We start from the raw sequence: 25,954 nt of genomic DNA, 5'->3' as shown, positions 1-25,954 counted from the left end.
TTTTTCTTCCCTTTTATATGAAAATGTCTTCAAACATTTTGCAACCGCAACGACAACAGAACAAATCTGCAGAGGAAGCAGTGGTAATATTATTTATTAACAGACCGATGAGGTAAGAAAAGTTTTAGCAAATGTGTGCTTTACAGATCGCAGTGATGAGTTTATAAAATGTGTCAGTCAATAAAGGTGCATGTACTGATAAATTACTAGTCATAAAATAATGGAAAAGGAATAAAATGATTAAAGAAAGAAGAAAAATATGTAATGAATGTGTAGAAAAGTCATAACATCAACAGGGCATGAATAACTGACATATCTATGTCGTAAAATGTCAGTGTACAAAGACATCTTCACTACAAATTGTACTTGTAGTGCTGATTATTAGTACTATATGATGACCTTGAAGTATCATATTAAAAACGAGCCCCTTATTCTTGCAGGTTCCTCCTCTGGTCGGCAGTGGTGCGGTGCCACCCTGGTGTTGTGAAATAGCCGGGTTATAGGAGGTGTCTGTCATCGGCCTGATTCACAACACCAGCTGCAGCACACACACCTGACAGGCTGGTCTTCTGCTGCTGGAGGCGTCCAGACACACACACGGGCACACAACTCACTGTGTTTTGATGTTACAAAGAAGGAAGCATCTCATTCACTGGAGACTTAAAGAGACTGAGCAGTAAACTGCGTCTGAATTGGAGATGTCACTTTCCACCACACGAGAATGAAAGCCACTTCCGCCGTCAGAACAACACTGTTAAAGTAGATGTAAACACGAGACAAAAAAGCTGCTCGGCTACGACAGCATGGAGCCCGTAGTACTTGGCTCGGCTTCGTCCGTGGTCACAGATGAACCCAACATCTTCGTACAGTTATGTGGAGCAGCCAAGACAGAATGGGCCTCCATCTGTGTTCTCTCAGGCCAGACTGAAGGACACGGAGGGTGGGCCACAAATTCAACAAGAGGGGATGGATTATTTCTAGCAGACCTCAGCGGATGTTAAGGTTCTGCTGGTAGGTGTTTGTTGGGGCTGCCATAGCTCAGGTAGACTGCAAAGGTGTGGGCCCGACGATGTTTTTCACGAATTTTGTTACATTTACACAATGACAAATAAAAGCATCTATCAATCTCTGCATCCATCCATCCATCAGCTGCTCGAGCATGTTTAGGCAATTATAGTGTGTGATGGGCGATAACGTTCCCAGCATGCAGGTTGACTGCTTATAAGAAGTGGAAAAAAATGTGGGGACAAATTACAAAAGGCTTCAAAATGTGTGAATGTAATGTTGAGATAAATGTGCGACGGCAAAGTGGGTCGACTCCGTTCCCCATAATTAGCTTCGGAAGAGTTATGTGACGATCGATGTTGGTTTATCCGTCAGTCTGTCTGTTCTCAACATTACTCAAAAACAGACTAACGGATTTGGATAAAATTTTTAGTGAAGGTCAGAAATGACACAAGGATCAAGTGATTAGATATTGACAGTGGTGCGGCTCATAGTCTGGATCCATGGATTTGTTAAAGATTTCTGTATCATTGCAAGATAGCAGCACGTCACTGTAGCTACAACAAGTGAACACTACGTCAGCTGCCTGCTAACGATCACATCATTGCGATCCAATAACAAATCGACCGCTGCGGACTTATCTGGTACAATGGATTAAATCGTGGGGTTGTTTCAGAGTCCCATCAGTTCCCGCAATTCGGTATCCATACATAACGTACACATGCATGACACGTGCCTGAACTCAGCGCAATGTCATTTTCTTTATGGTCGCATTCTATGTTGCTGTGATTTTTGCCACAATTCTTTTCAACATTTCAGAAGGGATACAACTACTGAGCAGCTTTGGCAGAGTACTGTGCTCTCTGAGTGTTTTTCTTGTGCTAAACCTGTTGGAATCTGCAAAAGTCTCCTTGTTTGAAACCAAGTATGAGTGGTCGGTGGTATATTCTGCAGTTTATGGTTAAAAAAAAAAAAAAAAAAAAAAAAAAGCAATAAAATAAACCCCAGTGATCGGTCTTATAGCTAAACTCCAGCCAACCAACCATCTGCCAGGACGTGTCCCAAAGAGAATCTTTCTACGACAGAAAAACTTAATTACATTTTGTCGGACTCGCTGCTCATGGAGGGACAAAAACAATTCTGACTTGACCTGGAAAAAAGCTTCACTCTGTGGATAGATGACTAGTTTCCTGTGTACTGACCTAAAGTGAAAGAAAAAAGTGTTTTCAAAAGAAGTCTATGTAGCGTCTAAATTATCCTCGTTTCTACCAATTGGACTTCTGTCTCTGATCATGCCGATATATAATTAACTGTAATCTAATTCTTGCGTTGACACTGGTTTCACTGTGAATAAATCATGAAACAAACTTAAACATTAATAAGGACAATGCTTCTTTACGTAAGCTACATATCTGTATACTTCATCCTCTTTCTCTCATGTGTAAACACATCTGTCAAAATGTGACATTTTGTTATGATGTGTTGTGTAATAAACTCCCTCTCAGGTCAACAATCCTCCCTCCAGAGATGATGATTAATGGTTTCAAAGGTGGAATAAATCCACTCTGCAGCTTCTTGGACTGAGAAATCAATCTGAGCAGCTGCAGAAGCTGAAAGAGTGCTGGGAACACTTGAAAATACTACAATACTAGAACTGAAGCTTTTAAGACTACATGGACACAGACATTTGCAAAAAATTTGATGTGAAGTGTAAAGTGTGAAGTGTTTTTCGATGAAAAAAACCCAACTCTTTAAAAAAAGATTTAGAAGTAAAGAAATGAATGCAATGGGTAAAAAAATGTTTCAAAATAAAAAGACAAATGAAAAGTTAACTTATTATTTTTTTTATTCCAAATCATTAAAGATACAAATATGACACAACAAAATAAAAAAAAAGAACAAAAACAACAGACAGGAACTCAGATGGGTGAAATAACAATGTGTCTGTTAATGATGAATGCCTGTACAAAACAGAATGGCAGACAGGTGAGTGTGCGAATGGCTGTGTGTGTGTTTGTATGTGTTTTTTTGTGTGTGTTTTTGTGTGTCGACGTCTCAGTTCATCAGTAATTCCATCTGCACCAGTCTTGCGTTGGTGTCGCCGGCCATATTGTAGGGAATCATGCCAGCAAAGGTGATGAGGGCTCGGGCCTGGCTGCGTAGTTGCTGTTTGAAGAAGAAGAAGAAAGTGTGTTCACATGACCCCACTAAAAGAAAATAGTGTTTAATGTACGACTAAACGTCCAGGAGAGATGCGATAGTGAATGCTCAGTTTGTTAACCTTGTATTCTGGCTAGAAAGAACCACAGCGGTTATTAATGAGACAAAACGTTTGTAGTATTCTGAGCTAACGGAAGGCTATTAACAGTGTTTTGCCCCCCTACAGAAATCTTCTATTTTTGCACATTTCACACACTTAAATGTTCCAGATCATCACACTAATATTTATATTTACTGAATATGATACAGAAATAACCCAGAAAACACAAAGAGATGTTTTTAAATTATGGTTTAATAATTTAATAATTATTGAAAACCTATATTATCCCTGTGAAAAAGTAATTGCCTCTCTAAATCTAAGAACTAACATTTTAAGTTCAACATCAAATGCTGCTTTTTGAGACCCTTTAGCTCCTTCACAATACCAGACAGGCTCTCTTTAGTGATGCTTACATCCAACAGGCCAGGCAGTAGTCGTATGTGAGTGTAGCTGCTGAAACTGAACCCAATTCTCAAATGAATCTGGCAGATTGGTAGCTAAGGGGGCAATTATTTTTTTCCACATAGTGCAGCATTTTTCCTTCAAAAACTAAAATCGTCATGTAAAAACTGCATTTTGAGTTTTCTTGGCTTATCTTTTTCTCACATTAAAATTAGTTTGATGATCTGAAACATTTAAGTGGGACAAATACGCTAAAATAGAAGATTTCTGGAGGGGGGCAAATACTTTCACACAGCGCTATACTACAATGAAGCCTAATGCTAGGAAGCAGCAGCTATCTCTTTGACTAAATTTGACTTGAAGTGGTAATGGATAGGGTTTTCTCCACTTTAACCTCTTAAGAAGGTAATTGCACTATGTAATGGCTATAGAATAACACTGGGTCTGAAATCTCCCCAAAAAAATTACCGCTTGATTTAAAAGAAAATGGAGCAATAGAAAAAGAGCCCTGTTGTTGAAACAGCCAAAGAAGTGGGTGATAAAAAAATGGGCTTTTACTGAAACAAGACAGAATTTAAGAGGTTGCAAGACTAATATTTGTTTGTATTATCTCTACTGGAGCAAGAAAATCCCAAAATTTGTCTACTTCTAAACAAAACAGTGTGTTTTCTCCCCCTTCTGTCATAGCAGTGAGATGGAGGTGTCTATTTGAGTTTCTTCTGGTTGTATCTTCCTGTAGACAGACTCCAGGCTGCTAGTTGCAGCCATGTTGCTAATGCTACCGCTAGCAGCCGGAAAAAGAACCGGAAGCCTATTAATTCTTCCTTATTTCCTCGGTGGTGGTGATCGTCTTGTGCTGTTGGTAGTCACAAGACACAGAGGAAAATGGAAAGTGATCCAATTTTTTCAACAGTTCCATGCAAGGTGATATGTGAAAAGTCTTATGTTCCCACTTTAATGAAGACACATGAAAAAACATTAAAATCAATCACCTGTCTGAATTTGAGTTATCTGTAGAAATCATTTTGTGTTTGTAACTCTTTAATGTGGTTCTCAGATTTGATTGGATGTGTGATTAAAATATGATGCAAATATGTCTAAAATATTCAGTATTTATGATGGATTGTTAATCTGTGAACTGGGGCATTATCAAGCATGCAAGCAGAATAAAAACAATCATGTATTTCTTGTTAACTTTGTCTCTGTTCTCCACTTGTGACCTTGACAGACCAGTTTGGCGAGTGACGTTATATATGTACATATATGATTATAATAGAAGAGAGGGTGAGAATGGTTTGCTCTGGAGGCAGCACTGCATTGTACTGAGATGTTAAGATAACATCTTTGATTCTTTTCATTATTTCTTCATAAGCCTGTAAGTAAATGGCTATCTATTTTTTGAGCTCACAGAAAATACCAAAAGTGTATTTCACCACATAATAACTAGGTTTTTTTTTAAATATTCTACCTAATGAACAGTTAACCCTTCCTAAATAAACAAAATAAGTAAATCTTTATCGAAAATGACCATGTTATTTGCTATGTTAAAATTTGCATGGAATTTTGAGCTCTCAGACCAGCAATTTTCAAATGTCATGGTAGTTTTTTTACGGGTTTAATCACAATGAAATCTCAGGCAGTTTCTCTAGATTTTCTCTGCTCTAACACAACCTGTCCTCTCACCATGTCTCTGTCCTCTATGCTCCTCTGTGGCCGTCCCGGTGTTCCTGCTGGCGCCCCCTTCAGGCGCTTGTACTGGGTGAAGAGGATGTTCATGGTGGCAAGCAGCACTTCAGATAGGTTGTGACGCACCTGGAGGCACAGAGGTAACATACATTTTTAGAAAGAGAAACAAAAATACTGCAGTTGCGACAAAGACTGAGCTATGTGCTCGATCCCACCTCGTCGCTGAAGTTCCTGAATGCAGCCACTCTCTCCTCCACACCGTCCTGACTGAGAGGAAGAAGCTTCAAACGCTCCATCACCTGAGAGAAACAGGGACAGCATTAATCATCAGCAATAAGCATTCTCTTTAAGGTCTGTGCTTTCTGGTGAAAGGGCTTCGTTCCTAGAGGCTGCTGCACATTGGTGGACTTGGAGCCAGTTCTGCCCATCAGTCGTCCTCCTTATATAATCAGTGCTGCACTCACATCGTAGGCTCTGTCGACGTGACCGGCATGGTACTCATCGAAGAACGTCATCAGGTCTATCAGCAGGTAGAAAGTGCTATCAACCGTCTTCTCCCCTGCTATTCCCTGAGCACGATACCTGCAGAGTAAAGAGAAAAGAACTCAGTTTTTGTGTAGATTTTGACCCATGCATGGTGTGTGTGTGTGTGTGTGTGTGTCTCCTTACCTCTCGGCAATGGCCACTGCAGTGTTTTTTAGCCTCTCCTTGTTGGACTGAGGTGCGCTGACCTGGGCGATGACCGGACTCAACAGCCTGTTCATCAGCTCCAACACTTTATCTGGATTCTACAGAGAGAAAAGAAACACGGAGGCAATGAGAGGATTTAAAACCAACAGCTCTGCAGAGATTCTTGTGCAGTTAGATGGATGTAAAAAAATCACCCAGAGAGGTGTGCTCACCTTGGCCAGCTCGTAGAGTTTGACTGCCTCCTCGAATAAGCCCTTGTTCTCAGCCTCGAGAGCCACTTTACTGATGATCGCTCTGGTGTCCCCGGCAAACTTATCTATGACACCAGGCTAGAGAGACGAAGAAGGATGAGGAGGAATAAAACAGATTCTTTTGAAAAGCCTGAGAATAGTGCACTACACTTCTTAGGATAATAGCAATTGTGGGGTGTTGGTTTGATTATAAGTGATCAGAATCAACACCCAGTAACATGAGGATGCTACTGCTGTTAGAATCTGGGAACACAGCATTTCAGTAACTCAATAAATGAACAGCTTTATATTTTAGCATTTAGGTTAGAATTAAACAGCAATGACACAGAGCATGATTTCAATGTTCTTTGAAAACCGTCGCAACTAGAAGCTACCCTTTGTTACTCCACCAAGGAATGCGGCGGAGTGGAGTTATGTGACAATCGGTGTAGGTTTGTCTATGAATCTGTCTGTCCATGTGCAACATTACTCAAAAACAGACCAACGGATTTGGATGAAATTTTCAGGTAAAGTCAGAAATAACACAAGGACCACCTCATTAGATTTTGGTATCTGTACATAATGTTCACATGCATAACACACTGTGCTCAGCGTAAGGTCAGGGAATGAACAGTCTTGGCAGAGTGCTGCGCTCTCTGAGTGCTTTTCTTGTTGCTTATTCAATCAGTTCCCTTAAAATTAAAATCTCTTTTTTCACTGGAGAGTCCTGGTTAAGAAAGAAAAAATATTTTAATCTCCTAAGAGAAATATCTTAATGCAACACTGGCCTTTTCTCTCGTCTATATTTTCAGTGCAATAACAGAAATGCAGCACTGTTACTCTCTCATCATGTCATATCTGTACATGTGAAAGGTTTACATACTCTTTAATATATTATTGCACTTTTGTATTTCTCTTCTTGTTTCTTACTTAATAAACTCTGATCAAACCCTGCAAAATCAGAATCAGAATCAGAATGGTAATGGTAAGTTGCTTTGCTGGAGTAATATAGCCATAAATGAAATAAAATAATGACACAGAACGCCCCGCCCTTCAAGTTGACTCTGACTTCTTATGTTTGTTAAGTATTAAATCCAAGCTGTCAGAATCTGTTATTATAAGACTGTAATATTTCGCTCACGATGTGTTTTTCCGTGTTTAAAAAATCACCATGTTGACACTTTAACAAGGTTAAAAACTTGATTTTTCACTATCAGGCTTCTTTCTCAAAATTTTCTTATCCGATAATATTCTAAAAAGCACCGAAAACTGAAGAGTTAAAAAAAAAAACAACCCTGCAGGCCTGAATAATTTGCACTGTCCTTCATAAGTACAAGAGGTTTATTCTCTGTGCCTCTTCTCTGTGTCTCATTTTCATTGACTATTAACAAAATTGTCCCTTTAAACACACATAATTGAATTTCTGTTTTTTGCAGACTCCAGAGCTACATTAGAAACTGCTGAGGTGAAAGAAAGACAGCTACCACTTTGTTAGATTTGGCAGACATGTATCCAAACACACTGGCTTGGTTATTACCAGTATAGTGCTCTAGTTATATTTAGTCATACGCGGTCTTTTATGGGTGTTTTATACATGCGGTCTGTCTGCTTTTTGTACAGAGGAAGAAAAGATACAATGAAATCTTTCCTCAAAGTGCATCAAAATTAGCCGTCATGTATTTTTTTTAACTTGCCAATGTCGTACAGCCCTCGATTAGACAGTATGTAGGTACATATTCAAAGACATGCTGTGAGGCGTTTAACACTGTCAGTCGTGGGTGGGATGAAGCACAAAGTGATGTGAATTTGAAGGGTGAAAAAGGACCCCGAAACAGCACGTCGTGCGGAGCGCTGCGAGCGTTGCGAGAAATGTCAAGAAACTTTGGAAGCAAGGCTACAATGAAGCATTATGAAGAGCTTTTTGATCCATGACAGTTGAAGAGAGTGTTGCTAAATGGGATGTGCTGAAACATGTAGGAGACGAGTTGAAGGACAAGAGGATTTCTGACCATTTCTGACTGACTGAACCCCCACACAGAGCAGAGACAATGACTGACAGGAGGAGACAAAAGAAAAATGTAGAGCAGAGGGAGAAGAAAATGTGGCGAGAGAGCAGGTGAGTGGCAACAGCAAGTTATAGAAACAGCCACGAATGAGATGAGACGGGGAGGCGGAGAGATCAAAGATTCAATTTTCCTACCTTCCTACTGCCGTCCTTCTCTAATCTTCCCAACAGCATGTCGAACTGCGAAAAAGACACAACACCATATCAAAAACCTGTAATTTCAGACAAATAGGTGCATCAAATGCGCATCATTTTAGATGTGACACGGTGTCTCTGAAAAGACTGTGTGGTCTTTTTGGAGGAAAAAGTTTGCTGTGATATTTTGCTGGATTATACAGAAAGGTCTTTACAAATCCATATTTGGTCCATTTATATTCATGAAGACAAAGAACAAAACATTCCACTGGAACAAAGAACAACAAGAAAGAAGCAGGAAGTTTAACAAGAGTCCAGCAAGGGCAAAACCAGAGCACAAAATGTCAATAAATTCAGTACCAGTGCGTATATCATGTGGCTATTTCTGGCAAGACAGGAAGTTTAATGTCCATCAGTTTCAAATGTTACAAACATCATATAATAATTTTGAAATTTTAGAAGACCTTTTATTACTCTATACATTTGTGACAAGCAATAATAGCAGCAATACTGTATTTACTAAGATTCATAGATTAGACCAACATGTTGAAGTCAAAATATAAAACACCTTTAATCATTTTAGGGGTACAAAGTCTCCAAAGCTTTCACAAGAAGAGATTCAGTTTTTCATCAAATCTCCAGCCTAATTTAGTTTTAAGCTGCTGCCCACTTAACAAGGACAAAGCTCATTAATTTAATTTGTCTAATTTGACTCACATTGACAACACACTGAAAACCTTCCGATTAAAATTATGATTTATATTTTTGCTACAACCTTCATAAAGAAACCCGAAAGACTGAATAGGCATTTTCCGCTTGTGTCGGTGTAAAAACAGGTCACTCACCTCTCGACTCTCGATGACAAGCTCACTGACACAACGCATGAACATGTTTTCTCCCTGGCTGTCTTTTTCATTGCTGTGGAAAAACACAATTATTAGCACGGGTGTTACAGTTATTAACAGTGTTTATCAATTTTTTCAGTTTGGAATCAGAAGATGACAAAACAGACTGTGTCTTTTTGGGAGTGTAGGATTGCTCACCGTAGGAAGTAGAAGTACTGCAGGGCTTCCCGCGGATCAGTGGACTCAAACTTGCGAGTGTACAGCATGAGCAAACGGATAAAATTGAGGCGACGAACCATTGGAGGATCACCGGGCTCCTGACTCACTGCAGAGAATATGCGAGCAGTACTGTTGATGAAAAGTTCTTTCTCATGTGTCTCTATCGCCCTGTAAAATAAAAGGTTATTATACTCACATAGCTGAGCGCTCTGACCAGACGACTTCAGCAGCAGCCGGAGCTCGTACAGGACCAACGCCACGTGCACGGCGTGACTCCGAAGCCTCTCCACACGAAACAAAAACGCCACGGCTGCCTCAAACTGAGCTGTCAGGAACAACACCTGGAAATACAGGAAGGGCTGCTGGCTCGCAGTGAAGTGGGACTCTCCTGTTGTACAACAAGATCAGAGAAAAGGGAGAATCAGGAAGAGAGACAGGAAAAATAGACTGTTTTAGAAAGTTTTGAAGTATTTATGTGCTGAGGTTAATTGATTATTCTAAATTTGCCCGTAGGTGTGACTGCGAGTGTGATTGTTTGTCCTGTTTAAAGTTACTGTATTGTTTTAGGTTATTCTCTTGTTTTTCACTGTGAAGCACCATGGTGAATCTTTGGGCTGTTGTAAAGGCCTATAGAAACAAATAAACTTTGATTTCTCTATTACTTAAACCTGCAAACAAGCTTAGGAGAAAAAAGGTTCAACTCCAGAAATCAAGTAGAAAGATTCAGATGTATTTGTGCAAACACTTAAAAACTGTAAAATGCAGCTTTAAACAGTCAAAACAGTAACAATAGTACTTTTTCTAAAGAATGAGAGTTTGATTACTTAGAGGAAAAAGACAAAAAATGACCATGAGTTGCTGCATGTAGTTCTTGCTGTAATTACCACTACTGTAACAATAAATGTGATGCTTAATTCTGCAACTTTCAAACATATTAAAGCATTTTTGGGCATTTTCTGTGTTTTTTTTTAGTAGTAACTGTGGAGAGAATAGCTGATGACACTGAACCAGACATTGCCACTGTTGCAAGGAGGCTATTAGGAAATCTGCAATTGCCACCATTGACCTCTGATGTCTGTGCAAAATATGAATTATGCACTGACCAAATGTAACAAAAACTAAAAAGGTTTTGTTTTGGGGCCAAAAAATCTCAACAAAAAAGCAAATAATAATATTGCAACAACATTTAACAGCTCACCAAAGCTCCAACTGCACCGTCACTTTGGAATATTACCAGTCAAACAAAGACACTAAACAAATGCACCCAAAATGCTTCACAAAATTTTGACAAAAGCAAACCGAAAATGCCGCTAGAAACTGATTAATTAATTTTGGTCTTAATAAATATTTACAGCATATAAACATACAGACAGGAGTAATATTCTGTTAAGGTTGAATTTTATAAACTAATAAGATTGATGAAACCACTAAAAGCTAAAAATTAAAAACAAAAAAAAAAAACCGAGGAGGCACCTGTCAATCAAATGCAGTCTGTACACAATTACAGCATGTGAGCAGAAGTTTAATTAAGGAAAATAATTGAAATCACCATCATGTGGGTGTTCAATAATAAAAGAAATTGATTTTGACAACTCTGAAAAAAGCAAATTAATATTAATTTGTTTAAGAGTAAAAGCTACAGACCCGGTTTCACCCGCGGCCTACACATCAACTCTATACATGGGAGAGGAAATCTGAGAACATTTTGTCGAGCGCAGGTACTTAGTCATCAAGTTTACTTTTTAATTATAATTCTTAATCCTCTTGTTGGCTGAAAGTTTGAGGGAGTAGAACAGGGTGGACCATGTCAGCCATTTTATAGCCTTATCTCAGACTTACAGCATTTTAGTTCAAAAAGCAAGAGCGTATGAGAGACGGAGGGAGAGAGAGGGCGAGAGCGATGAAGAGAAGGATGAAGGAGGAGAGATAGGAGTGTGGGTGTGCTGGCGAGGGCTGCAGCCGAGTGTGCAAATAAGAAACGAGGAAGAACAAATGCATATGCGATGGGTAAAAAAGGGAAAAAAATGGGAAAGAGGACAAAAATCAGTGGGAGGAAGGAGAGACAACAACTGCGTGAGCGAGGAGAAAGAGAGGTAAAAGGAGAGGACGGGGATGCAGCGAACAGAGAAACGGAGCAGATGAGGCTGGCGAGGGTTGGCAGTATGTGAGAGAAATGAAGATAGGTTCTGGGCTTTATGTCCCGCTGTGAAGCAAGATGGAGGACAACAAGGAACATTGTGCCAGACGACCAAGGGAGCCGAGCGGCGGAGAGAAAAACAGAACGAAGCTTCAGGCTGTACTTCCCACCGAGCAGCGAGAGTGGGAGAAAGGAAACGGGAGAGGGACGCGGAGAGAGTTTGCAGTCTTATCTGAACGGAGCAGGATCGGCCCATGGAGAAGGCAACACCCAGGGGATAAAACTACGCTCTTCACAAGTCCGCAGGAGGGAAGGCCTAATGCCCCTACGCTCGCCTCTTTTAGTGTGTGTCAGGGCATGTGGCTTTTAAATGGCCAGTCTTATTTTTGAATTGATTTTGGATGCAGAATCAAAGCCAAAGTCTGTCTGATAGCTCATGGCTCCAAGTATGTCGTGTATAATTTACATGCCTGCTATCAGATGCTGCCAGCACAAGTATATCGCTTGAAAACAATCTGATAAACACTCACACTTCCCGCAAACACTGACCAGGTGTAAAAATATATGCAGGATTTAAACCTCTCTTTTAAGCTTACACAAAACTACCTCCATCATTTATGCCACAAATGCCTTCAAGGAGGAACTATGTGAAAGTGTGCCCCTAGTCCCTTCTTGTAATATTCATTGTGTTTGAGACATCAAGGACACAGAATTCTTGGAGAGATCAGGGGAAAAGTGTGATGCAGCCAGGAGGAGGCGTGGTTGTACAAACACTGTACGACCTAGTTTGCTCCGAGCATCCTGAACTCTTCGCGGGCCCGGGGTAACATTTTTATCAAATCTCAGTTTCCCCTGCTTTACGCTGCAGCAGTTTACTGAAGGTGTCTGATAAAGCCCACAGAGAGATGGACTAGAAGTTGTTATTTAATTTTCTGCAGGAAGCTGGTGGCTGGCAGGTGTGGAACGTACAGGCAAGAAATTCTCCCAGCTTGAATCATAAGTACAGAAGATGAGCAATTGTGCTGCTATTTTGACATTTCGTGGCTTAGAAATCAATTCAAAAACAGTGTCTGGCTCAAATTTCCTACAGACTCATGAACTTTTGTTCCTGCCTACTATGACAAAGCTCTGAGTCACACCTGGCTCGTCGTCCATAGCAACAGCTGCTGAGGCTCATGGGTACTGCAGTATTTAGAGGCGTTCACCACACCAAAGTGTAAGGAAAATCATGAATGCTAAGAAACAAAGCTGAAAAATTCATAGCTTTTTGCTTTAGTGCTGTTCAATTATCCAGCAGACTCCCATATTTCTCTGTTGAGGAACACAGAAGTTATCAACAAAAGAAGTTTTAAATTTACATATCTATAGTTAAATTTACTTCAGACAGATCCTGCTGCTTTGTTCATTTTGCTATTCAACTTTCAGTTTATTTTTTTCCATTCCTACAAACTGATGTTTCTGCACACACACGCATTGTATATAAGCATTCTCCTTAAAGATAATGTTAGACACTATTAGCAACATCAGAAGAACAAAACTTTATATGCATATTTCATAGAACAGTGGGCATTAATGACAGTACTTTTCAGCATATTGGAAACTTAAAGGGGAACTTCGGGTTTTTTTTCAACCTGGTGTCTGTTTCCATATGTCATTTCATAGATGTGAGTGATGGAGAAATGAATTTTCGACATAGCTCCAGTATTAGCAGCTTAGCAACTTATCTCGTTCCGAAATCGCACGAGAGCTCGCACCAAAGAACCATCGTGCGATTTCGGAAAGAGATTTGCTTTCTAGCGTCCAGAGATTTGGATACAGACCACAACAAAGAGCAATCGCCAGGTAATGTGGAGGTTTTCGTTCACTTCTCATCTCTAGTATGTTGTGGGACACTCGTTGAGACTATCCGAGCCGGTCAGTGCGGGGAAAAAAGCACGTTAGGGCGGACTTTGACGCGGGGGGGCAAGTTGCCCCATACTTTTCGCTAGCCGAGCTGCTAGCTGGGCTGCTAAGCTGCCTGTCTGGCTAAACACTGGAGCTATGTCGAAAATTAATTTCTCCATCACTCACATGTATGAAATGACATATGGAAACAGACCCCAGGTTGAAAAAAACCGCAGTTCCCCTTTAATAATATGAAAATGTAAATATGTTGGGATGCATGAGGGATATTGTACATATCGCACGGATACCGGCAGAGATATGCGCTCAAAGAAGTGAACCACATTACGAGTCATGATGTGGCTTAGCCGTATTAAATGCGGTATTTTCATCAATGTTGGTGTAAAATTTAGTGTTAATTAGGGAGTCTGTGTATCAGATTTTCACTCTCTACTAGCAGATTTCCGAGGTTGAGGCAGAGAAATTGGCATCTGGAGAGGAAAAAGCTGGATCACTGCATTCCTAAAATATAATTTGTCCAAATTTGGAAAAGGTGTGTAGACATTTACCGGCTCAGCACCCAGAGATGCAGTGTTTTAACCTCTACTGGAAGCAAGCTCATTTCTAAACAACACACAAATAGTTATAGCCCATGTGAGGCAATGAGCCAACATTAACTCAAATAAAATCTGTTCCATGGGGGGCAAGCATCACGCATGCACACATCTGTTCCTCCTCTGCAACAGCTTCTAAAGTGCCACAGAGCAAATGATAATGGAACGAGAGGTAGGCGGGGAGGCAAAATGATGTATCACAATTGTCAAGAAATTTAAGGTTTCATATCTGTAGTTCTGTCTGGAAGTGAAACAGAAACGCAGGCCCATACCATAATCCTCCAGCAGCTGCTTCTGTAGTTGTGGCAGGGTGAGTCTGTCCTGAGGAGAGCTGCTGCCGTCATCATCAAAACACACCTGGTTCAGCTGCAGGGAAAAAAACATGGTACACGTTATGCAAAAATGATGGGACGAAGAATAGAACATTTCTATTTCAAAGGAGGTCAGCTTTGCTTAAAAAAACAACAACACACTAAAAGACAATAAATAACCCACAGTCCAAGGATTGCCAACAGTGAAGCTTTTAAAATCAACTTAAGTTTTATTAATAATTCCCAAACTGTGAAAAAAGACCAGCTTGTGCTCTGGTCGTTGTGCCAATGCTTCGACTTCACCAAATAGCCCAAAAACAAAAACAGCAAAATATTGCACCTTGAGCCAGAGGTAGTCTTCGGTCTTGTCTGCCACCTCTCCGTGGTTATCACTGATGTCACACTTCCCGATCAGGCAGTAAACGGCTCTCTTGTAGGGGTCGGCGCTGTTCCTCAGCACTCTGCGGTAGTGTAGACGAAGCTTGTTCTCTGACGTTGGGGAAAGGCTAAAAGGGAAAAAGTGGCAAAATAGATAAAAGGAGGTGTGAGAGATGACATGAGGCTGACCTTTCATGACCTCTGTTGGCTAGATATAAAAACAATGTGCTAACCGTCTGTCGGGGCTGTTCATGTACTCCTGGAACCAGGTCTTGAAGTCTCCTAGCTGATGTTGCACCCTGTTTACCACCTGCATGGCTGCGTTCAGATCCCCGCAACGCAGGCAGTAGTAGATCACAGGCCACACTGGGTGACCTTCGATCTCACCATCCTATTGGACACACATTTAATACAGTGGTCACAATATTTTCTGATGGATTGCTTAATTTTTCAGCATAGCTTTTGGAATACATGTGTGCATGACATAAGAATATACTTACATTGTGCCCATGTATACTTTAGACCCTGTTGATGTACATGTTCATTGCAACTGCACCACAACAGCATTTTTCTCTAATGGGGCAGTAGCTGAGTTTGCGAATTTTGCAGATGAATGCCAAAGAAAGCTTTAAATCTAAATGACAGATTATGTTTCTTACCAGCACAGACCAGCTTTTTCTGATTAACTAATTAAGCCCAAAACTCAAGGTTACAAATATCTGTGAGCTAGAATCAATTTGCAGATTAAGACACTGATATTTGGCAGCGTTGGGCATGTTCTCAGTTCTGACTTTCAGTGGACTGCAACTGCCAGGTTTACTGAAGAGCTTGACAGCTGCCAAAATGCTGTCGTCTTAGTTTTAGCAAGTAGCCTGGCTGTGTGGTAGGGACGATGTTTTCTTTACCCTCACATTTAAACAGGGTGTGCGGTACCTGCATGCCAGGTAGGGGTCCTGGTAGCTTGATGTTGAGGAAGCTGCGAACCAGTTGGTATGTTCCTGGCACCCCTCCTAGTTGAGCTTGATGGAGGTTTCCAAAGACAGTCACCATGGTGTAGTTTTTATAACTGCAGAGATACACATACACACAAAGTTAGCTAACGTGGTGCAGTTTGGATAGAGTTTTTGCTGCATAGAGGAATTTTTGCCACTCCCAAAGAGGCTTTAACCAGCAGAGAGGAAAATCACCAACGTCAAAATGATAAGAACTGACAATAAAAACAGCAATTCAATTTGCCTTTGAATGTGTTTGATTGTAATGTATCAAACAACTATTGAACAAGCAGAACAGAAACTTAAATACAACATCTTTGGCTTCAAAGAGTCAACTTCCCTTTTATCCACAGCTGCTTTATTTTACACAAGATGCCGATAGGGGCTAGATAAGCCAGCTAAGTTGCGTGGCTCTGACCAGGCCAGAATGCTCTGCTGGGAAATAACTCTAATCGGATCAAATTTTTCCATCCAAAGTCAGGCATCGGACTCTTCCAGTGATGTTCCCCATTTCAGCCATATTAAATCTCCCTTCTATCATCCAGAACTAGCATGTCCAGTTGTTTGAGCTGTTTAGCTACATTAGCCACCTCCTGCATCCCCACATAGCTAGTGGAACAGCAGGTGGCAGCATATCTTTAACACTGGATTGTAGTCCACCAAAAAAAAAGCCACTGCAAAATGCATAGCTTTCTTCTAAATAAGGTAACAGAAAGACCTTTTGCCTTTACCATACCAATTATGCTCACTTTCATCCCCAAAGGCACACTGTGACCAAGGAGAATCCCACTGCTAACTGGTATTCACTCAAAACATCAAGAACAAGACCACTGGACTTAAAAAGGAAAAAAAAAGAAAAGCGAAATTACCTGTTCTCAAGGAAGCTGAGTGCCTGACGTACAAAAGCCATTTGCATTTCTACAGAAGTGCGACTCTTGAGGGTGTCTTTGGCTGGAACCAGCAACACATCTGTCATCTGCTTCACCATTAGCCACATGTCCGATACGTTCTGGAGAGTAGACAGAGTGACAGTCACATCAAGCAACACTAACTTGTATTTTTTTTGGCAGAAAACAAAATCGCTACGGTTGAAAATAATAATAGTTAAATTCACTGTGATAGCTGATTAAGGTTCTTACCTTGTCATCCAGGCTGTCTGCGACTGAAGCACATAAATCTCCCAGATTGGGCTGAATGTGACCGTTCACTATCTTCTCATTGAAAATGTAGATCTGAAGCAGACGGAAATGATTAAAAAAAGTTAGAAAAGGCAAAAATTTAAAAAAAATTACGATTGATTAAAGGAATACCAGAAATTGATTGAGTTTGACTCTTCTCAAGTTCATAAGTAAAAGGATTTTAAATGAGTCTTACAGCTCCATCCTGAGCTTTAAGAACAAAAGCAAACTCTACGACCATCGAGTGAAATGGTTCACGACGAAGAACAGCAGAAAAAGAATCAAAACGTTTAGGAGGTCATCGAAGAGTATGACAAATATCAGACAAATGACGCCGCATGCGATGTGCCGGCACATGGTTGGAGGGAAAAAGACTCATTTAAAGCAGCGCGTCCTCCAGCAGATCAGAGACAAACGGGGAGAGAATGAGAGAAGGTCAGACAGGATGATGGGGGGAGTGATGGTGGAGAGACATAGAGACAGATCAATCAATATGTTTGATCTGCCCCTTCCTGGCTCGCTGTGACCCCATTTCAACCGAATGATCTGACTGCTGGTATCACACTGACTGCGTTCAAGTTGAACAGACTTTCAAGAGATGAGTTTTCTTTGGATTTGTTAGAGTCTGGCTAATAAATCAGCACTATAGTTTTGGAATCGCATTAATATTAGCTCAATATGAATATTACAGATGTATCAGCGTTAGGAATACACATGGCTGATTAGCAACGGCAGCTTGCTGTAGAGAAATAAAATGAATGTGACGAAGGCTATTTTGTGTTAAAATCATCCAAAAACATCCTTGCTACATCTAACTGCGTGCTCTAACCTGGAGTTTTAGTGTACATCAAAACGATTGGACTGATGGTGACTCACCTGTCGTCCGTAGGCCACCTCCACGCTGTCCAACGCACTCCTTCCTGGAGCCGTCACTTCGCTCACAAAGCTGGGCTATAACAGACAGACAGGCTACGAATGACTGAACAGATAAACTACACACAGTCAAGCAGCTATTTGAAGGTTCTGTGTGTAATCTGCCAGTAGGCATCTAAAACAGGTCCGTATTTATGCTAAATATTCCGTTTTCAAAATTGCTCCACCTCAGACATCAGGGCAACCTGTCCAGAGGTGACTTTTACCCAATGCATGCTGGGATACGCTAGAACAAGAAGACACACGGGATCAAAGCCTTTTATTTTACTCTGGGTGAAGACAAAAATAGCTTGAGTCTCAGATGAAATAGTTATTTTAGTTATTTTAGATGAGTGGGTAGACAGTGAAGAGGACAGAGTGTCAAGAATTCTGCTTGAGAGACTTGAGATTTGCTTTTAAGTTGACATATTCAGTCCAAGAAGTTAAAATATATTACAAAAGAGCTGCTTTTTGTGTGACCTAATTTTAAAAAAAGAAAAGAAATTATACCGTTTCTCAATTATTTCAGCAAATAATTAAACAATGTCATTTAAATATATCAATAATTCTACAAAGTCCACAACTAGTCCCTATCATTTGATAAATCCACTATATTGTAGGGATGTAGAGGATAACTGAGACGGACTTAAAATATTTTAGGAATTTCATTGTAAGATATCTGTTGATGTGCTCTTAAAGTGAATCCCATAACCTGAACCAAACAAAGAGAAAAACTTGAAACGGACATTTTTTGGGGTCTCTTCATTATTAAAAACTAACAGTGGTAGATGTGTTATTTTAGGAAACTTGTTCATTATTTATGGCACATCTTGTCAAACGGGCGGTGCCTGTGCAGTGAATTCTTGAGCTTCAAATTAAATGGCAGAGATAATCTAATCTCAAAAACATAAATTATATTAAACTTTAATAAGAAAAATCACAGTTCCAGCAGCCAGTGTTCCAAAAAAATCTAAATCAGCTTTCCTGTTCAGTAAAATCAGGACATCTGAGGTGTCTGAAAGACCAAGAAAGTGCGCCTCTCCTGGTAAAGATACACTTTTTTCTTCAGTTTCCAACCACGTCTGCATCTTGTGTCCTGTACCTCCACATCTTGACTAAAGTCCAGAGCGTCTTCTCCTGCTCCGAGTAGTGTGTGCAGGACTCTCTGCTTCACCTGCTCCCACTGAACCAGCATGGACTCACGATGGTACTCTTCAGCCAACAGGAATGTCTGAACATATGATGGTAGGAAACATGTATCAAATCCAACTCTGCGTATTGCAACACATTGGATTGGGCGTTCTCACATTTTGCTTCATTTTAAATTAGCAGATCTTACAGACTCAGAAAGAAGAAAGTTTACTGAAATGTTGCAGTAAACCAACTATTGCACATGCAGATGATTCATACAGTGTGAATATGAAGTACAAAGTATTATATTAAGGTGCACACATGCAGCACACAGGAACTAATTGGTACATTATGTAAAATAAGCCTACCTATGACACACTCACACTCTTTCACACATACCGGTTTTAGCAGCAGAACCCTGTCAAGATTATACTACTCCACCAGGGCCCGGTACAGTCTATTTTAATTCTCCACAGAGACTTAAAAGTGAGATAATGGGAACGTGAGATAATTGAGTCTACAGCTTAGGGAGACAAATCTAGACTAAAGCCACGATTTACTGGGTTAACTTGGTCAGTGCCTGCTTGCATGTCAAATCTTTAAACGTTTACAGGTGTCAAACTTGCAGTGCGTCAAGAAGTATTATGAAATCAATAATTTGCAGAAATGATGAAGATGAAAATGAGCAAATTAAATGTCATGGTTACTTATATAATTTGTACACCAGAAAGCACTGACAAGTTTGTTTTTTAAATGGTAATAATCCTAGTCAGTACATATCACAGTCACATTTCTTTATTGGTAAAAAAAAAGTCCCTTTTATATCAGAGCTCTTTAATAATCCTGCACTTATGTGGCATCCATATAATTACACTAATTACACATTTCTGTAACAATCGTTGGACGTTATGCCTCTATGAGCAATACTATCGTAGAATATAACAGCATCAGATTTTTTTAATTGGTATTGATGTCTGACTTAAGAATCCATGACTTGTTAAAAAAAATGAAAATCTTAATCATATTCATGTGAATTGCTTGCTGTGAAACTGGATTCAGATTACATGTCTTGTTTAACCGCCCAAATTTCCCGTCACGTAAAAACTAAAGCAATCAGATAGAAATCTGCAAGTACATCTAACATCTGCTTTCTTTTTAATCCTCTGTGCATTTGTTTTTTCCACCCTTGCACACAAGTTCTTTTTTTCCCTCTCTCAGGGAGTGGGAAGAGATAATGGGAACGGCAGCTAATTAAACGCAGGGCCTATTAGCTCTGCACATCAGGGAAGCCATTTCAAAACCATTCCCCAAAGGTTCACACCAGAAGGACTTCTAGATCACAACAAGCAGAAATTGCTAAAAATTTGGTTTTTAAGTGTTCCGTATAGTGAAGGGCTAATATTCACACACTGCAGTGTTGAAAACTCATAGTTTTGTAAAATGAACTTGCAAACAAGGAAACTAGAGTCTAAATGCTGCAGCTTGTCTTTTGTCCATTAATTCATCCATTTCACCTGCAAAGGCTGAAAAATAATGATACCAAAGGCAAGATGTGAGTTTTGTAGGTCTGTCTGGCTTAGATTCTGACTTCTGATTTGCAGTTCCTGATGACTTAAAGGAATCAGGCACTGGGCAGATACTGACCCTGCGGCGAGACTCCTCGATGGCTGACAGGAGGGCGTTGTCCCTCTCGTTCTTCAAGAAGCCCTGTGGATGAAGCAGAGACAGACGGGCAGACAGGGAGAGGATGAGACGCAGTGACAAACAGAAATAGCAAAAAGAAAGCAGGATATATTATCTTGGCTGGTCTGGACAAAGTGAAACCGAGATAAACTGTATGCAGAGAATTTAGAGAGTACAGGGACAGATTTAGCGGCTGCGCCATCATTTGCTCTTCAGGAGAGAGAAGCCGCTTCTCAATTTTCCATCCTATTTCTTCTGCCCTTCTTACTCAGGATTAGTACAGTCGATATTTTATACCGATGTAAAGTCAGGCCAGAGAGGCGTCCGTGCTTTTAACACACGGCAGTCAGTATGGCCTCCATTTTGGTGTCAACTCAAGATGGCTGCCTCTGCATACATCCACCTCCCCCCTCTCCTGTTCTGGCCCTTTCTGTGAAGACGGTAATTACTCATATCTTGCACAACAGATTATAAAACTACTTATGTTATACAGAAGATATGAGGTTTCAAGTGTGTAAGTAGCACTTATGTAAACACCGGAGCACACAGCAGACAACACGACTGCTCTCATCAGGAGGAAAGTCAGCGAACGCAGACACGCAGCTTGCGAAACCACCAAAATGGTGTCTATGCTGTATGTGCTTCGTCCCTGTCCTCAAAAAGCACAAGAGCGGATCTTTAGTTTTATTACGGTATCAAATTCCTGGGCAGAATACTATGATGCATATGTATCGCTGTTGTATTTCTACATTAAAAACTATCATAATCAAACTGACAATGACATGAAATTGTTTTCTATTACATACTCCTAACCATAGCCAGTATTATGCAAAAAGAGGTTTAACTTCACCCGCAAATCTGCCCAAATGACGCATTAAATTAGTTAGGTCCAAATATAAAAACATAAAACAGACACAAATAAATTATGTCTCAATGAGTTAATGAAATAAACATGTAAAAATGGCACTTAAACTGGGATTGCTTATCTTACATCCTCATGAAATAAGATCATTAAAACAACTGCACTGTCAATTAAGACCAAATATCAGAATGACATATTAAATCCTGATAGTGACAATGTGTTGTACAGTAAAATTAACTGATAAGAGCCAAAAAAAATAGTTTTCGTTATATATTAATCTAATCTTTTTTCAATTAATTGTTCATCTAAGATGTAATTAATAATGTACCAATTACCAGATCCCTTGCTGATGACTTAAAACAGTTTCTTCTGCCTTATTAACAACCAAGAGATTTTCCACAGATGGAAGCAGAGTGGAACGGCATGACAGTTCTGTGAGATGTGAGTTGAGAGAAAACCAGCAAATCCTCACAATGAATATCAATTATCAAAACTGCAGACATTTCCTTTCCATTGACTAATTGACTAATTAAATCATTGTTTTAGAATAATTAGCACGTCTACATATAACAGTGAGCAATTTTACAGCTACAGAAAACATCAAAAAAGAAAAAAAATCAATTAGTTCATTCAAAGAAGACAATTAAATGAGAGAAAATAGGAGAGAAAATGACTTAAGATTTTTCTTTAATGATGCAATGTTAGTTGACTGTGTAGGATGCCATGAGTTATGTGGTTTTTGACATTTAGCCTCAATTATTAGTCAGCTTTGTTGACTTACAGGTCAACACACCAGCTAGGAACGGCGTTACACTGCATTCTTGAAATTTATATAACCGTAGGCCATCTGCCCCTGACATAAATAGCCTCTTAAGTTGGAGGAAGGCTGTTCCCTCTGTCAGAAAATGGCATAGTAATTTACTGATGACATTTTTGGCACCATCCGTCTTTGCAACTTCAGGATCATTTTAGCTTGAAGAACAAGTGCCTAGTGAGAGCCACAGCATTTGTCAAAGCCAACTAGAGATTATTCTGCTCCACAGGGATGTAGGTGCTCTTGGCTTCCCTCCTCCCTCTGTCTCGCCTCTTTTGTGTGTCTACGTTGCTACTTCAGTGTCATTTCTACCTGTTCCTTTCTTTCCAAGCTCTCAGACTTCACCTCTGCCTGTCATCGTATTCCTCTCCTCCTCTTACACTCTCATCTCTGTGCTGACACATGACGACGAATTGGAAGCACAAAGGTTCACTGAGAAAATAAATAATTTTCGAAAAAAGCATCAAAATATAATCGAGCAACTGATAATTACAGCATTTAAAACATTTTTTAAAAATCTATTCTCATACAGATTTAGCAGTCTTACCCATTCTTGACAAGAATAAAAACGATATATGATCTGGCATTTGCTCATATGCTGAATGTGTATTAGTGCTTATACCATAGAATAATCAGTAGGATTTGCTCATGCTGATGTACCCTGGTGTCCTGTCAGGGTAAGTCATTTTAACCACTGAATCGCTTTCAGGAAATTATGTGTTCAGTCTACCTGACACTGCTGCTGCAGTAGCAGAACTGGTGAACAGAATATTAAGTGCAACATATAGAGTAAAATTGGAGTGAGGTCTATATCTTCTGGATTTTATCTCATTTTTCCCACAACAATAGAGACACTCTATTAGGCTACAGCTTGTCAAACAGTATCGTTTTTTACATCTTCTTTTGAAAGACAGCGTCGACCATATGTGACTTTTATTGGTCATTTTCTATCTTACAAATGATTTATTTCTTCCATTGTGACAACTGTACCTGAGAAGACACTATCAGCTTAAAACAGATGAAGTTAATGTAGAACACCCAGGATGTGCCACACAGATTACAAAAAAAAAGAAAGTCCATGCAGAAACTCATGGTCTCCTCCAGAAAATAGGACGGAGGTGTATTCTGCTGCAGCATGGTTGCTGCAGGTGTTTGAGTTCACATGAAATATAACTGGTGGCTGATTTGGTTTTATGCTGCACTTCTGTGTTACTTTATCGTGTTCAATCATACCGGACAGCAGCTTGCTAGCTCTAAAATAGGTCAGTAACGTGCCTCTGAAACAGCAATCATTCAGGTCACCACATAATAGAGAAAGACAAGAAGACCAGTCGTGCTTCGTTACATTGTGGCATGAAAACCAAAGGGTAGTACTCGTTTCTTTGAGCATATTCTTGTACAGCAACAAAAAAAAAGGAATAACTCTTGGCATTTTTGCAGCTGAAGCTTGACTGTCTACCTTACTGTCCTCACCTACTCAAATGTTCGATGCTATTCATCAATTTTAATCCATTAAGAAAGAAAATAAGCTTTATTTTATCCCCCAACACTGCCTATTTAGCCCTTTGATCCAATCCTCATACCCTTAGCTTCCCTCTACATACTCTGTCCCTCTCCCTTTCTTTCCCCATCTCTCTTTTTCCCAGGAGAGGCTGAGAATAGGTCTATATTTAACCACTCTAACCAGAGAAGAGCTCAGGTCAACGCTCACTGGAGAGCTGCACTGGAAAAATGAATAGAGCAGAACAGAATACAATGGAATAGAAAAGGGGGGGCTTATGGGATATATCTACTATAATAGATCAGGAGACTGTATTAGTCATAGTGTGACTGACTGTTCCGGTAAATTGGAGAAAGGGGGATGAGACTGACTTGTTTTCCAGAAACAGGCAGGAGGTGGGAGTATTGGGGGGGCTTCTCTTTCCAAAAGCATATAAACCAGAGGTGGCACATTGGGCAACAGTGGACAGCGCTACTGGGGGGAAGTCGCCTCAGCATTTTTGCTTCAACAGGAGGCAAAAATTTTTCATCGCTGTCATTTTGTTGCCTGCTGCCAGCTGCACTTGCACTGCCAACAACTTTGCCTATACACCAGTTTTTGTGCCAAATGTAAATTGACAACTTACCCCACAACTGGGGCCAAAACTCCCATTTTGTCTGATGTGCAAAAGCTCTTCGTTTTAACAGAAATATTACTTGTAATAAATATTGACAAAGAACGCTTAATGCTCAAGTTCAGATTTTGTGTGTTTTTTCTGCTACGTATATTGCCCCTCTCGTAAGGATCAACATTTCAATGGCGAAGCTAGCCAATTTTACTTACTTCGTAGAAGATTTCAAAGCTTTGTCACAAGCAGGCATGACATCATTGGTGCTAATATCACAACTGCTGTGTAATTTTGATTAGGACGGAACAGCTGAAAGACTTGGCCCGTTATTCAGTCTGAGACACTGTGTACCAGCATATCACACTGACTGAACGCTGCCAATGCTTCAATTCCTCCTTGCATTCACTCTCAAATGGTAAAAATAAACATAAAATCGAGAAAGGCGTCACGTTAAAGAGCCTCGCTGAAGCATTCAGACCAAAAAAGAAGACATTTTAGTAAAGGCAAATGCGTGCTTATCAATCTCAAAGATCAATTCAGTGCTGGGCAATTGGTGTATCTAAAGATGTACGTTTCTGTTGCCCCACCCCTGTATTGTGTATCCTCAGAGATCTGCAACCCACTGTGAACACCCACAGACTGCTGGCCAGACAGCCCAGAAGCTTCTACAGGAAGAGGAACACAGCCTCAGAAAATGTTTTAATAATGGTTGATAAATTAGGAATTATTCCATTCTTATTATATATAGGCAGCAGATGTTGAACTGGGTAGAAAGGTAAGATCTGAATGAGTCTGCCTTTTATTTAAAATACAGCTGATGGAAGTTTCATTCTTTGTCTGTAATTTCTGCTACACTGTTCAGATATTATGAAAGACCAGTGGACGTGTAACTGCGTCTTTTAAAATGCACCTGATTTTAGGCCAATAAGCACACATGACTATATTTTAGGCAATAACATGAAACTGATCCATAAAAAAATGTGTGTGTATCTCTGAATGTGCATGTTAACATGTACACACATGCTTATCCTGTGTGCTGGAACACAGGCCCTCCTACCATTAGCTGAAGTCAAGACAGTCACACTGTCTACGCGTCAGTGCAATTGTATTGTACATTCAGGAAAATCAGAGCATTTGATTTTTCACTATTTTGACCTGGTTCATTCTTATCACACACTAACAGAAACAGTATGTTCGAGATGGATGGTTTCCAGGAATCTAGAGGCTACTTAAGGACACAGTCAAAGAGCAGTTAAAGAGGAAATAAGGAGAAGAAGCACCGCTCGCTGTGCAAGTCATTGTCAAAGTACAAGTCGGAGGCATTTGCCTTGACATAATGAGCCGACCACTACCCGAGTGAGTGTGTGTGTGAAAGAGAAACCCCACCCTTCATTCTTTCATTTCCTGTATAGCAAA

The 25,954-nt window shown here is 40.1% G+C and overlaps 1 protein-coding gene across 2 annotated transcripts in view; it reads right to left on the bottom strand.

Moving 5' to 3' along the window:
• Positions 1-78: 78 nt before the first annotated feature.
• The window catches only part of nup93 (nucleoporin 93), a 37,606-nt gene continuing 11,730 nt past the window's right edge, over positions 79-25,954 (bottom strand). For both annotated transcript variants that reach the window (XM_022218832.2, XM_022218833.2), the window contains 19 exons: positions 20,716-20,778; positions 19,043-19,171; positions 17,905-17,979; positions 16,990-17,082; positions 16,720-16,859; positions 15,792-15,924; positions 15,092-15,249; positions 14,821-14,986; positions 14,442-14,535; positions 9,734-9,925; positions 9,517-9,643; positions 9,319-9,391; positions 8,474-8,518; positions 6,256-6,372; positions 6,023-6,141; positions 5,818-5,935; positions 5,569-5,652; positions 5,351-5,479; positions 79-3,171 (listed from right to left, as the gene is read on the bottom strand). In XM_022218832.2, the coding sequence (XP_022074524.1) occupies positions 3,061-3,171; positions 5,351-5,479; positions 5,569-5,652; positions 5,818-5,935; positions 6,023-6,141; positions 6,256-6,372; positions 8,474-8,518; positions 9,319-9,391; positions 9,517-9,643; positions 9,734-9,925; positions 14,442-14,535; positions 14,821-14,986; positions 15,092-15,249; positions 15,792-15,924; positions 16,720-16,859; positions 16,990-17,082; positions 17,905-17,979; positions 19,043-19,171; positions 20,716-20,778 (2,166 nt within the window). In that variant the 3' untranslated portion in view covers positions 79-3,060. The remainder of the gene's footprint in view (positions 3,172-5,350; positions 5,480-5,568; positions 5,653-5,817; positions 5,936-6,022; positions 6,142-6,255; positions 6,373-8,473; positions 8,519-9,318; positions 9,392-9,516; positions 9,644-9,733; positions 9,926-14,441; positions 14,536-14,820; positions 14,987-15,091; positions 15,250-15,791; positions 15,925-16,719; positions 16,860-16,989; positions 17,083-17,904; positions 17,980-19,042; positions 19,172-20,715; positions 20,779-25,954) is intronic.

This window comes from Acanthochromis polyacanthus, chromosome 8 (assembly GCF_021347895.1).
Source record: "Acanthochromis polyacanthus isolate Apoly-LR-REF ecotype Palm Island chromosome 8, KAUST_Apoly_ChrSc, whole genome shotgun sequence".
Classification (NCBI taxonomy): domain Eukaryota; kingdom Metazoa; phylum Chordata; class Actinopteri; family Pomacentridae; genus Acanthochromis; species Acanthochromis polyacanthus.
This window is presented reverse-complemented; position numbering and strand designations above follow the sequence as displayed.